The sequence below is a fragment of the Urocitellus parryii genome, chromosome 3 (assembly GCF_045843805.1).
Source record: "Urocitellus parryii isolate mUroPar1 chromosome 3, mUroPar1.hap1, whole genome shotgun sequence".
Classification (NCBI taxonomy): domain Eukaryota; kingdom Metazoa; phylum Chordata; class Mammalia; order Rodentia; family Sciuridae; genus Urocitellus; species Urocitellus parryii.
Window position 1 is genome coordinate 13910449 of NC_135533.1, and position 14001 is coordinate 13924449.

Here is a 14001-nt window from a genome sequence, read left to right on the forward strand (position 1 = left end):
CAGGCTTTAACTTTGCTGAAGGCTACATTGATGTTATTAGGGCAGATGGGGCGTGGTGCAAACAAAACTGTGTATGATACTCACAGACTAAAGGCCCTGCCAAAATGGGCAACTACATCTATTTATTTTTTGGTGGAACTGGGGATTGAACTCAGGGCATGGTGCATGGGAGGCAAGCACTCTCCAACTGAGCCTTATCCCCAGCCCTAGCAACTGCATTACTTAGTTTAAACAAAAATTTAATGCTTAGCCAGGTCAGTAGCACAGCAATAAAGAATAAAATTAAAATTAAAAAAATAAAAGAATGGAATAAAAATAAAAATATTCCATAAAAATAAAAAATGGAATAATGGTTCGTTGAAAAAAAACCTGTCCGTCCATTCCCCCCCGCGTTTCAGCTCTGGTTTTCCTCTTGACTTTCTTGGCCAGCAACGCCGGCGGTGTCCCAAGCCCGGGGCTGGGGCCTCGGTCCCGCGGAAGCGCCCCGCCCGTAGGTAAAGCCGCGCGGCGGGACTACAACTCCCGGCTTGCACCGCGCTCGCGCCCGGAAGCCCTGGCCGCGGCTCCGAGGGTGAGGTGGCGGCGGGGGCGGCGGGCAGCGGCGCGGAGCCGAGCGGAGCCAGCGCGTGGAGCGGCCGGCCGCAGCGGGGGAGTCCCGCGGGTCTCGGGTGCGTGAGCTCCAGCGCGTGCAGCCCGAGCCCGGCAGGGGAGGGGACGGGCCCGAGGGGCTCCCGGGGCGCGAGGGCGGTGCGGGGCTGGGGGTGCTGGCAGCTGGTGGGTGTGGCGCCCGGGCGGGGCCGTCCCGCGCCCCCCGGTGGCCCCGCGCGGGCTGCGGGTCCCGCGGCGGGCGGGGACCTCCGGGGAGCCGCGGGAAGGGCCTCGTGGCGACCCGCGTCCCCGTCTGAGCCCTCGGGAGGTGGGGGCTTTTGTGCCCCTCGAGGACCCGCCGCGGCCTTGGAGCCCGCGAGGCTCGGACTTCTCCAGCAAAGGGCTGGTCCTGAGCCCGGGCGAGGGACTGCCCAGGGGCTGGGAGGCGCTCGGAAAGGATGCGCAGAGGGCAGAGAGGCAGGGTCCTGGGTTGTGATTTGGGGATGATCGTGGTCTCAGCCCCGGGACTGACGGTCCTGTGACTCCTCATTCCTCCCTCCACACTGATTTGCAGAGTGTGGTCTGTTTCTTCTTAGTTTTGACAGGAGGTAATGGGACGTGTGCCCCTGCATCCTGGGGTTCTTGAGACGGTAGGCGACCTGGTGGTACATTGTTACCGAACTGTTTATAGGAAGAATCCTTCCCCGGTGGGCAGAATCAGACTTGTTTTTCCTCCTGTGTTGGGGATTGAGCCGAGGGCTTGGTTCATGCTAGGTAATTGCAGTCAAAGCAACTGCTCTACCTTTGAGTTACACCCTCAGGCTCCCCCACTTCTTCTTTTTTTTTTTTTCTTTGAGACAGGGGTTTACTAAGTTTCCCAGGTTGGTTTCGACCTTGCCAGCCAGGCAAAGACAACGTTGTTGTCCTTGGAACATGTTCAAAAACAGGAAGAATGTGGTTTTGGGAATTCTGAAATAAGATAATTTTACAGATAAATTCTAGGTATTTAACATCTGTGTTATTGAGACAGTTTAAGAAGAGAGAAAAATTACAAAGAGATTTGAGTTTTGAATAGAAAAAGATTTGTGTGGTACAGGTAAAATGGCTTCAAATCAGATGTGAAATAAAAAGCTACTTGTATAAGTGTTGGATATTAAGGTATTAAATTAAAACATACAGTACTGTAAAAACGGTCAATTCAACTAACCTTTTAACACTTTCCTACCTACCTCTTAAACTTTGAGTATGCATATTTTTTCATTTTGCAAACATAAAATCTGAAGTCCAGGGAGTGAGGAAGTTGCCTATCCAGTGCCCTTCTCATTTAATGTGTAAGAGAGTCACTCTTACCGTCAAGGTGAGCTTTTTCCCATCCTGCATGTGCACCTGTGCATCTTAGGTGTGATAATTGTAATTGCTGTGTTTTACTCAGCTTGGGATAGTTTCTAAGCCTTTTCATTTAAACAACATCACATAGAATGTAGAGTCATAGGGCTAGGTTGTGGCTCAGTGGTAGAGCTCTTGCCTAGCATGCATAAGGCACTGGGTTTGATTCCCGGCACCACATAAAGATAAAAACAAGTAAAATAAAGGTATTGTGTCCATCTACAACTAAAGAAATATTTAAAAAAAATGTAGAGTCAGTTCTGGTTTGAATATGCACTACTTTTCTTGAGAGATTACTTTCTAAGTGGTTTATGGTGGCATATGCCTGTAATCCCAGCTACTTGGGAGGCTGAGGCAAGATGATCACAAGTTCAAGGCCAGCTTTGGCAATCTAGTGAGACCCTGTGTCAAAATAAAAAATCAAAGCTGAGTGTAGTGGTGCATGTTTGTAATCCCAGTAGTCTCAGTGGCTCAGGAGGCTGAGGCAAGAGTATTGTGAGTTCAAAGCCAGCCTCAGCAACTTAGTGAGGCCCTAAGTAACTCAGTGAGACCTTGTCTCTAAATAAAAGTACAAAAAAAAAAAAAAAAAAAAAGAGAGAGAAAGGGGGCTGGGGATGTGGCTCAATGGTTAAGAGCACTTGGATTCAATCCCTGGTACATAAAATAAAATGAAAGGATTGGTGATAGAGAGAGAGATCTCTATTATCTTTCTTATCTGTAAACTATTGGGGAGAATTGAGTGATATTCGTGCAAAGTACCTACCACAGTGCCTGGAACCTTGTACAAAATATAGTGTTGTGCAAAATCATCCATTCAAAACATCTTCATTGGGCTGGGGGTGTAAGTCAGTGGTGGAGCACTTACCTACCATTCACAAAACCCTGGTTGACTTCTCAGCATTGCAGAAACAAGCAGCAGGAAATCTTTATTGCTCATTCTAATTATTCTGCATAGTTCTGGATTAGAGCTGTGGTCTTATGAAAGAAAGCCACTGCTCTCTTGGAGCTTTGATGAAAGGTAACCAATCACATCAGATGATTATGTTGGGAGAAATGCTGTAAAGGAAAGAAACAGAAGCAGAAGCTGAGGAGTACCACTTTTTGGTAGGGTGGTCAGGGCATGCCACTTGAGGTAACATTTGAGGATGAACCAAGAAAAGGAAAGGATTCAGCCATCATAAGGAAAAGCATGTATGGCAGCACAAGAGCCAACAGGGCCCAAGGCATGAGAGGTCTTAGCAAGTTAAGGCACTCGTGTGGGGCACCTCGGGTGGGTCCTTAGGTCGGGAAGGTAGGTGGCAAGGAATGTGGCCTGACCAAGGACTAGGGAACACCTGGCTGCCCAGGGGGCGTCTATTCATGTCATGGGAGGCTGCTCATCTCTGTTGATGCCAATAGGGACAGAACTCCAGCTTCTAAGAAGTGAGGGGAAAGGGGTAGAATTGTGTGTGCTGTGTGCTTGCGGGTATGTGTGTGAGGGGAGGGGCTCTGCTGGGATGTGGGCAGGGTATGGATTCTGCAAGGTACAAAAGGAATTGGGAAACAGGAGGGAGGCTTCGCTCTCTGCTGGGTTGTGCCTTTTGACTTTTCTACCATATTCATATATTCCAAATTGAAAATTAATAAAACAAATTCCGAGCTCTCCAGCTGTCTACTCAGGCAGTCCCCTCTGTCATTTGGAGCCTTCTCCCACCAACCTATCCCTTAGCCATCCTACTTTTCTGTAAGAAAAGAGTCTGTTTTGATGTGTGTCTTGGGGAGACATCAAAGGGTTGTAAGCAGAAGCTGGCTTCTGTTTTCACATGTGCTTGAGGCTCCTGCAGAGAGTGACTTGGGGCTGGGGTAGATGGAGCTGGTGAAACCTCACTGGAGGCCGTTTGGGTCAGTTGGCAGGTGGGTGATGCTGGCGGTTTATCTTAGGGGAGTGGCAGTGATGGGGCAGAGTTGATGGGGATGAGTTTTGGAGGTGAAAGGACTGGGCTGGATGAGGAAGCTGTGAGAAAAGGAGAAATAAAGGGTAAGTCCCAATTCCCTTGGTAGGAGGAATGGCGGAACCATTTACTGAGGTGGAGGCTCCAGGGAAGGGGTGGATTTGGAGGGAGAAAGGAAGAATCCTGTTTTAGCTCTGTGGAGGGATATCAGGTGGTCAGTAGGAACCCTGGAGGGTCTGAGGTGGCACCATAAACCTGGGGATCATTGGCATAAAGCTGTGGTACTGGCTGAAGGAATGTGGCCTGACCAAGGACTAGGGATGTTGATGTTGGAAGTTTAAAAAGAGAAGTGTGAAATTGCCACCTCCGAGGTGAGGAAACACTTGCTAGGGAAATGCAGCAGGCTTGCCGGGCAGTGTTGCAGCCCTTTGAGGTTTGCGGGTTTGAATCTGAGACGGAAACCTGTTTGTGATTTTTCTCTGACAAAACTCAGCTTCATGGGTGCAAGGCAGGCGGACCAGGCTGGGAGAAGACCAGGCCAGGAGAAGACTTGGCCAGCAGGAGATGGCAACCTCTGAGCTGCTGAGGAGTTGAGGCCAAGGCAGATGTGGCAGACATGGGGAGGACACTGAGGTCGTGAATTGGGAGCCTGCTTGGAGTAAAATAACTGCTGGAGCATGGGGTGTTGGGCAGGCAATCTGGAGATAAGATGTCTGAAATGCAGTTTGGGAGCTGATGACCAGGGTTACTTTTGCCCACAGAGTGGGTTTAATCAGGAGGTATCCACTGCCTGCTGGAATGCTCTGAAGCAGTGGGAGGAAGGTATGTGAAACTGGAGCTGTCCACATTAGAAAGGCAGTGCTTGGGCCATCAGTTGATGGTATCTCACAGGATATTCTGTGAGATATCTGTGAGATAGATATAGCCCCAGGATAGACCTCTGAGTATCTTTACTGCCTAGTAAAGTCTGGGACATGAATTTCCAAGGAGGTAGGGTTTCCCCCCCCCCTTCCCCCACATTGGGGATGGAACCCTGGGCCTCACATGATACACAAGCACACTGTCACTGAGCTACATCCCCAACCGTTTTTATTTTATTTTATTTTTTGAGGGTAGTGGGGATTGAACTCAGGGGCACTGGACAACTGAGCCACATCCCCAGCCCTATTTTTTGTATTTTATTTAGAGACAAGGTCTCACTGAGTTGCTTAGTGCATTGGCCTCACTTTTGCTAAGACTGGCTTTGAACTCTCGATCCTCCTGCCTCAGCCTCCCAAGCTGCTGAGATTACAGGCATGCTCCACTGCTCCTGGCCCTTTTTATTTTATTTTGAAATAGGGTCTCACTAAGTTGCCCGGGCTGATCCTCCTGCTTCAGCCTTCTGGGAGCTGGGATTATAGGTGTGTGCTTACCACACTGGGCTTAGAAGTGGAATTTTAGGAATAATAATTTAGTGATTGGCTGTACCCAAAAGCAATGCTGTTGCTGAGAATTGAATCTAGAACCTCACACATGCTAGGCAGATGCTGTACCACTGAGCTAATTCCCAACCCTGAAGTCATCAGTGGCATTGATTACACAATATTAATATTGTGTTCCCATTCTGGAAAGTGCCATTTTTATTCTTTTTTTTTTTTTTTTTTTTGGTGGTGCTGGGGATTGAACCCAGTGCCTCATACATGCCAGGCAAGTGCTCTGCTACTGAGCCATGTTTCCAGCCAAAAATACCATTTTTTAATAGTTGGTCTTCTAGGACAAAAAATAAAACAATGTGACCCTCCCAACCAACTAATCAACCAAACAACAACCAAAAAAAAAAACCCTCCACTTTATTACAAATTCATGTTAGTGATTGTAAAATTGCTTTAAAAATGTAGAATATGGCTCAGTGATTCTGGATCTTACCAATAGCAAGGATCTTTTGAATCTGGGGACTGTTTGCCACTGAGCAACATTTCCAGCCTTTATTAAAATATTAAATTTTGAGACAGTCTTGCTAAGTTGCTTAGGCCCTTGCTGAATTGCTGAGCCTGGTTTTGAACTTGGGATTCTCTTGCCTTAGCCTCCCCAAGTCGCTGGGATTATAGCTATGAGCCACTGTACCCAGCAAGGATCTTGTTTAACCTTTTGTGGTACTGGGGGTTGAACCCAGGGCTTCTCACATCATAAGCGAGTGTTCTTCCACTGAACTATATCCCTAATTAGTTTTTATTTTGAGACAGAAAAACCTCAGCTGTGGAGGTTGGTCCCGAACTTTTTATTCCTCTGCCTTAGCCTCCTGAGTAGCTGGGATTATAGGCATGTGCCACTGTGATGGGCAAGGACTTTATTTTTAACAAGAATTGTTTTTTCTTTTTAATTGATTCTTGTGGGGGAAATAGGGAGATATTGTCAAAGGATACAAAGTTTAATTTAGATGTCAGGAATAAATTCTAGAGTTTTGTTGTGCAACAGGGTAACTATAGTTGATAACAATGTATTTTTTTGTGCCTTACCTTTACCCTCTTGGCTTGGCGCATGCTAGGCAAGTACTCTGCCACTGAACTATGCCCTTAGCCTTTGTATTGTATTTTGAAAATTGCTGAATAGATTTTAAGTTTCTCATCACACATACACACACATAAAAAAAAAAAAAAAGAAAAATTTTTATCAGGTTGACTGAGCCATTCTACAATATACAAATATTTCAAAGCATACTATATATGATAAATATATACTATTCTTGTGAATTAAAAATGCTGTAATCTAAGAAACAATAATTACCATCAACTATTATGTGATAGGTATGCATTCAGTATTCATTGAGAAGCCACTCAATGACGAACTATTGTGATTTCAGAAGCACTGAAATTTGGTTTTCTTTTTCTTTTTTTGTTTGGTACCAGGGATTGTACCCAGGGGCACTTAACCACTGAGCCACATCCCCAGCCCTTTTTAATATTTTATTAGAGACAGGGTCTCACTGAGTTGTTGAGGCCAGGTTTGAACTCGTGCTCATCCTGCCTCAGCCTCCCAAGTTGCTGAGATTACAGGCATGTGCCACCATACCCAGAGTGGTCTTCTCAATTACAGTAGCATTTACTATACTTTGAAGATATTTGACCTCTCTTCAGTCTGTATTTAGAACATTACAGAAAGTGGTCTTTAGAAAGCAGGATGTGCTGGCTGATTCAGACTTGGCAAAAACTCCCGTGTGCAAGTTATTATTTTTAGTTATAATTACATAGGCCTATATGTTATAATATTCATTTTAAATGGCATTCTGTCAACAGCAAGTGATTATTTGAAACTATTTTCTCAATGTGCTTATTAGGACTTTTCTCTTTCATCTCTATGGTCTAGGAAAAGATAGTTTATTTAGAAACTACATTTACAAGCTGGATGTGGTGGTACATACCTGTAATCCCAGCGACTGGGGAGGCTAAGGCAGAAGGAGCACAAGCCTCAGCAACTTAGTGAGACTTTGTCTCAAAATAAAAAATTGAAAAGGGCTGGGATATAGCTCAGTAGTAAAGTGCCCCTGGGTTCAATCCTTGGCGCACACCCCCCCCCCTCCCGGAAAAACATCCACATGGCCTCATATCTCAGTAGTTATTTAAAGCTATTAATTTTTTTTTTTTTGTGGTGGTACTGGGGATTGAACCCAGAGCCTTGTGCATGTGAGGCAAGCACTCTACGCACTGAGCTATATATCCCCAGCCCTAAATCTAATAATGTAACTGTACAAGCCTCCCTCTTCCGAATCATACAACTGTTGCCAAAGCAGTACAATCTCACAATCTCAATGCATTGGAGTACACATTTTTGAAATTATTATTATACTTGATAAATAATGGAATTGTATTATATCCTGTATCCTTTCCTAAAATATTCAGTACAGTGTTTTTTTGTTTTTTTTTTTTTGGTGTTTTTGTTTTTTCCTTATAGTTGGACACAACACCTTAATTTCATTTATTTTTATGTGGTCCTGAGGATCAAACCCAGGGCCCCCACACGCACTAGGTGGGTGCTCTGCCACTGAGCCACAACTCCAGCCCCCAGTATGGTATTTTGAGGTGAAATGTATTCGGTCCAGAGAGCTATAATTTCTAGAGAGTGGTTGAAACTTCAGGTTGTTCTGTTTGTATATCATGTTTATTTTTCTAGATGGAAGTAAGTTTAGTAGCAATGCGAAAAGCTCTTATTTGGAACTTTTATTTCTTAATGCTAAAAGCTCTGGCTTTCTAGAATTACAAAGTTTATTTACATTTTGTAAATAGAATTTTACAGTCTATTCTACTCATAATTTAAGAATGAAATTAGCTACATTCTACTGATTTAGGATTAATCTTGGGCAGCATTTTCTCCACCTGTGCTTCTGAGGATTGAGCTCATGGCCCTGAGTGTGCTAGGAAAACATTCCACTGAGCTATGTCCCCAGCCCTCCCACTCCTCATGCACTGTCTGTTTTAGCTAAACATCAATCAAAGGAGATGGACCACTTTACAGATGACAGTCTTGTGACTCACAGAGGTGACCTCTCCAGTGGTTCACAGAGAGTAGGTGAAACAGCTCTTATTATATGTATATAATTTAATGACACCTTGGTTTTGTTCTTGTTGGGGCTCTGAAAATGATGCCCCAAAGTGAAGGCCTCAGAAATAAGCCTAAGGAAAGCAGTCAGTCTGTGACCTTTTCTTGTCCTTCTGGCTCCTGTTTCCCAAGGCAAGACATAGAAACTAGTTTTTCTTCCTCAAGGCAGGTCCTAGAGACCTGAACCCCTTCTCCATAAGCAAGCTACAAAACCTGAACATGTTGCTCTCACTTCCTCTGCCTTTCTGTGTAAGAATTGGCCATAAGGAAATTCTCTGACCTGCCTGAGTGTAGATCATAAGCCCCTTCATTCCAAAAAGGGTCCTGCCCCATACCTAGCCAGAATGCTACAACTGAAGGGCCAAGAGAAATCTGAACACACAAGCCTGTCTGGGTATGCTGCCATGTCTTTTACTTTTAGGTCATACCCTTTTTGTCCAATCATATTTCTGCATGGCTGTCCCTGCTTAGTGGAACTTAAGCATGAAAATGAATAGTTCACATGGCCTTTGGGTCTTTTATCTGAAGGCTTCCATGTCACATAAAACTGGGATTAAATAAATTTGTTATGCTTTTTCTCTTGTTAATCTATCTTTTGTTATACTGGTGTTGGCCATGATCCTTTATGATAAGAGGAAAAGAGATCGTCCTGCTTTTTTATTCTAAAAGATGTAAGAATGGCCAGGTGCAATGGCACACACTTGTAATCCCAGCAGTTTGGGAAGCTGAGGCAGGAGGATTGCTTGTTCAAGCCAGCCTCAGCAACGGTGAGGTACTAAGCAACTCACTGTCTCTAAATAAAATACAAAATATGGCCAGTGTAGGGGCTCACTGGTTGAGTGCCCCTGAATTCAATCCTGGGTACAAAAAAAAAAAAAAAGAGTTGCAAGAATGGCCTTTCTGCTGAGTCTCTCAGTCTGTAAGGCTTGAGTATATCCACTAAATTGTGGCCTGTGACAATAAGTAATCTGACAATTACACCTGCAAAGCCCTTAAATATAAAGCAAAGCCCTGCGATTCTCCCTGTGGTTGCTCTTGGGCTTGTCTCCAACCTTGATTGTGGTAGTATATCATACACTTCATTTTGTTAATGTGTTTCTCTAATATGCAGACAAATTATAGAACTTTTCTAAAGCTGTGGATATGCCCTCCATTATAAAGATAATACACATGTTTATTATAGAATTTTTAGGGAAGTATATTGAAGAAAATTAAAATTGCTCCTAATTTGATTACTCAGACTAGTGTATTCCCTGTTGTGTTACGTAAACATGGAGTTGGATTGATTATCATTTCCTGTTTTTTGCATATTTAAGTTTTTCTACAGATGGAGTACTAGAGATATTAAGTGTAACTGCTTATTTTATGTATAATTCTTCTTGGATATCAGAGGTGGCTGCAGCTTTTAGTGCAGAGAAATGAGTGCAATTAAATAGAACGCTAGTGGAAATGTAGAAAGAGATGCCTTTCCTTTTTTTCTGTTCCTTTATGAATGATACACAGTCATTTATTTTATTTTTTTAATTAAAAATTTTTTTTTTTGTTTTAGGTGTACACAGTATCTTTATTTTTATGTGGTGCTGAGGATCGAACCCAGTGCCTCACCCATGCCAGGCCAGCGCGCTACCCCTTGAGCCACATTCAGCCTTTCATTTCTTAAATATAAAAAAAGCTTCTGTAATGTTTTGTGAAAACTACCTTTGTTTATAGATCTAAAGGCATTTCATATTTCTTTAGGAATCAGCTCCTAGATGTTGGAATTTTGTGTCAAAGCTCATGATGAACATGGCTGGGTTGTTTTCTTCCTGTAATGTTGTACTCATTATCATCAGCAGCATGTGAGAGTTCAGGAACATACAACATACCCTGAGCTGCACTGAGCACTTTTTTTTGTGTGTGTGTGTGTGGTGAGGGGATTCAACCCAAGGGCTTTTGTATACTATGCACATCCTCTGCCACTGAGCCATACCCTAAGCACAATCTTTAAATATGCAACATTTTCTTACCTAATATTATTAGAGAGATTGGAACTTTTATTTCTTAAATTTCATAGTTTGTTTCTTATAAGTGGCTTATTTACTTTGTTCATTTTCTGTAAGAACTAGTGATTTTCAGCTGGGTTTGGTGGCGCATGCCTGTAATCCCAGCAGTTTGGGAAGCTGAGGCAGGAGGATCACAAGTTCAAGGCTGGCCTAAGTAACTTAGTTGAGACTCTCAGCAATGTAGCAAGACTCTGTCTCAAAATAAATGAAAAGAGCTGGGGATGTAGCTCAGTGGTAGAGTACCCCCAGGTTTAATTCCCAGTATCCCACTCCCACTAAAAAGTGATTTTCTTCTTAGTTTATATGATAGATTATATCTACTAGGATAGATATAATCTTTGGTCAAGGGTTTTGTTAGGACTAGCTGATAACTATAAAACATAGTTATGAATCAGATTTTCTGGTATCAACTAGCCCAGGAGCTTCCCCCCCCAACCCAGGCTTAATTATATGTTGGTTAGTCATAGCCTAATTAGTTCAGGTTTTGTGTAATCTTTTGGATGATTTGGATTACATTTTTCCTTCTCTTTTGGATAAGATTAAGAAAGTGTTTTATTTTTCCCTAGAGAGAATCCATGATGTAAATCATTCACCAGCAAACTTTAGGGTCAGAGTGAGAAGGCATCCGGAGCACCATGGCCTGGCCGAGTGTTTTCCAAAGAGGGACTGTGCTCTCGCGGTTCAGCCATCACCATGTGGTTGTATTCCTGCTCACCTTCTTCAGGTAGAGACTTGCCGAAGCTCTTCTCTTGGTTTATTTGTTTTGTCTTTTGAGGGAGGGGTCTAATTCACTGATTGTTATAGGCCTCTAATGAAATAGACTAGTTTTCCTTTTGGAATTAAAAAATGTGTAATTTAACCTTCATATTTCAACTTTTTTTTTTTTTTTTTTTTTTAAAGAGAGAGTGATAGAGGGAGAGAGAGAGAGAGAATTTTTTAATGTTTATTTTTTAGTTATTGGCGGACACAACATCTTTGTTTGTATGTGGTGCTGAGGATCGAACCCGGGCAGCACGCACGCCAGACGAGCGCGCTACCGCTTGAGCCACATCCCCAGCCCCATATTTCAACTTTTAAGTTTTAATTAATTAGTTTTTTTAAAACATTTATTTTTTAGGTGTAGGTGGACACAACCCAATGCATTTATTTTTTTTTTTATGTGGTGCTGAGGATTGAACCTGGGTCCCACCCATGCTAGGCGAGCCACAATCCCAGCCCTTAATTAATTAGTTTTTTAAAAATATACTTTTTAAGACTTTATTTTGTTTATTTTTTTAATATGGTTCTGAGGATCAAACCCAGTGCCTTGCACGTGGCAAGGCAAGTGCTCTACCACTGAGCCACAACCCCAGCCCTGATTAATTAGTTTTTGACAATGTTGAGGACTGAACCCAAGGCCTTGTGCATGCCAAGCATGCATTCTGCTACTGCACCACATGCCTAGCCCTGTTAATGCTTTTGGAGAGCTCTAGTATAGTGGTTCTCAGGAATCATTTTGCCTTCCAGGAGACATTTGACAATGTTGGGAAACATTTTCAGTTGTCTCCATGGAGTAAGGGGTGCTGTTTGCATCTAGTGGTGGGGGCTAGGAATGCTGCCAAAACACCCATGCACAGGATAGCTCCCACAGCCAAGAATTTTTTGCCACAAAATGTTAATAGTGTGGAAGCTGAGAAACCCTGGTCTAACATGAAGTGTTCTATTGGTCGAAATCAGGGGGTTGAGAACAAAGTCTATGCGTACTCACGGGTTGTGCTGTGCCTCCTTGAGCACTGAAGATGGTGTGAGACATTGGAGGAGCTCTGGTTAACTCCTGTGAGTCTCGCCGTTAGCAGCACCCATGTAGTCAGCGCAACCCAAATCCATGTTCATGATTCTGTAGCCCTAAGTGGTTCTCTTTAGTAACATAATGTAAACCATACACCAAAAGAATATTTAAAAATCCACAAAAACGTATATAAGATTATTTATTTTTGTGTTAGGCACATGTTATATAACTCTATTACTGAACTGTTGTGATATTTCTTCTGCACGGGTTTGTTATTAATCTTTATTGAAGGTACCACAAATGATCATTTGTTTTCCTCCTGCCTGCCTTTCTTTTTTTTTTGGGGGGGGGTACTAGGGATTAAGCTGAGGGGCACTCATCCACTGAGCCACATCCTGGCCCTATTTTGTATTTTATTTAGAGACAGGGTCTCACTGAGTTTCTTAAGGCCTTGCTTTTGCTGAGGCTGGCTTTGAACTCTGCAATCCTCCTGCCTCAGCCTCCTGGCCACTGGCCACTGGGTTTACAGGCATGGGCCACTGCACCTGGCTCTTTCTTCCTTCCTTCCTTTCTTCCCTCCCCTCCCCTCCCCTCCCCTCCCCTCCCCTCTCTTCTCTTCTCCTTTCCTTTTTTCAGTTTAAATTCAGGTCCTCACACATGCCGTGCAAGCACTCTACCCTGAACTATATCTTCAGCCCTTTCTTTAAAGGCAGAAACTAAGAAAGTGGTCTTCCAATTAAGTGAAAGTAAATAGGTCATTTGGATGCTTGGTTTGGGGGCTATTTGTGAGGGGTATGAGGCATCAATCTGAGGAAAAGACATGGATCCAAGGAAAAAACTGAATTGCTGATGCAGTGAGTGCCCTTTGTGTGCTAAAGATTAATTTTTTTTTTTTTTTTGTGATGCTGGGGATCAAACCCAGGGCTTGGAGCTGCTGCCAGGCAAGCACTCTACCATTGAGCCACATCCCCTGCCCTGAAGGTGTAAAATTCTTTACAGAATTCCATTCATGACTTAAAGTGGGTTGGGATCAGATACATATCCATCTTCTAGTTTGCAGTATCTGATATGCATGAGCAGGGACTCATAATGAAGATGACTAGTTATTTTTATTGCATCAATTCATAGTTCCTATAGAACAGTACTTATTTTTTTTTCTTTTGAGAGAAGAATTCTAAAATTGAGTAGAGACAAATGGGCATATATCTGTGATTTTATTGACTTCTGTTTTCTTTGCTACTGATTCATCTGTAGTTTTTCTCTATTTTGTAGTTATTCGTTGCTCCATGCTTCAAGAAAAACATTTAGCAATGTCAAAGTTAGTATCTCCAAGCAGTGGACCCCAAATGCTTTTAACACAACACTTGAGCTGCCTGTAGAGGTAAGTGGAGCCAGTGCTGGGAGGGACTTAGAGAAGGGACAGAACTTAAGTCTTCTTAAGTTCTCTCTTGCATTGTTTACCTGAAACAGCTTATCCTGTCCTAGGGAGTCCAATCCAAACTGTCTGCTGATTTCAAAGCCTGCTCTGATTGGTCTGTTTTACCAAGCCAACCCTTATCATATGATTCTGGGAAGGCTGTTTTTTTCATTGAGTTTTACAAGTACTGGTTATGTTTCTACTTTTGAGATTTTGCATATTATCTTTTATATATACACTTTACCTTTTCCACCTATTTAGATTTTGCCTTTCTTTCTTTCTCTTTCTTTCTTTCTC

At 43.1% G+C, this 14001-nt stretch overlaps 1 protein-coding gene across 1 annotated transcript in view; it reads left to right on the forward strand.

The window, feature by feature from the left end:
- The first annotated feature begins 571 nt into the window (after window positions 1-571).
- The window catches only part of Slc37a3 (solute carrier family 37 member 3), a 47354-nt gene continuing 33924 nt past the window's right edge, over window positions 572-14001 (forward strand). Inside the window, exons 1-3 of the mRNA XM_026405380.2 lie at window positions 572-668; window positions 11086-11243; window positions 13560-13668. Of these exons, the coding sequence (XP_026261165.1) occupies window positions 11155-11243; window positions 13560-13668 (198 nt within the window). The 5' untranslated portion in view covers window positions 572-668; window positions 11086-11154. The remainder of the gene's footprint in view (window positions 669-11085; window positions 11244-13559; window positions 13669-14001) is intronic.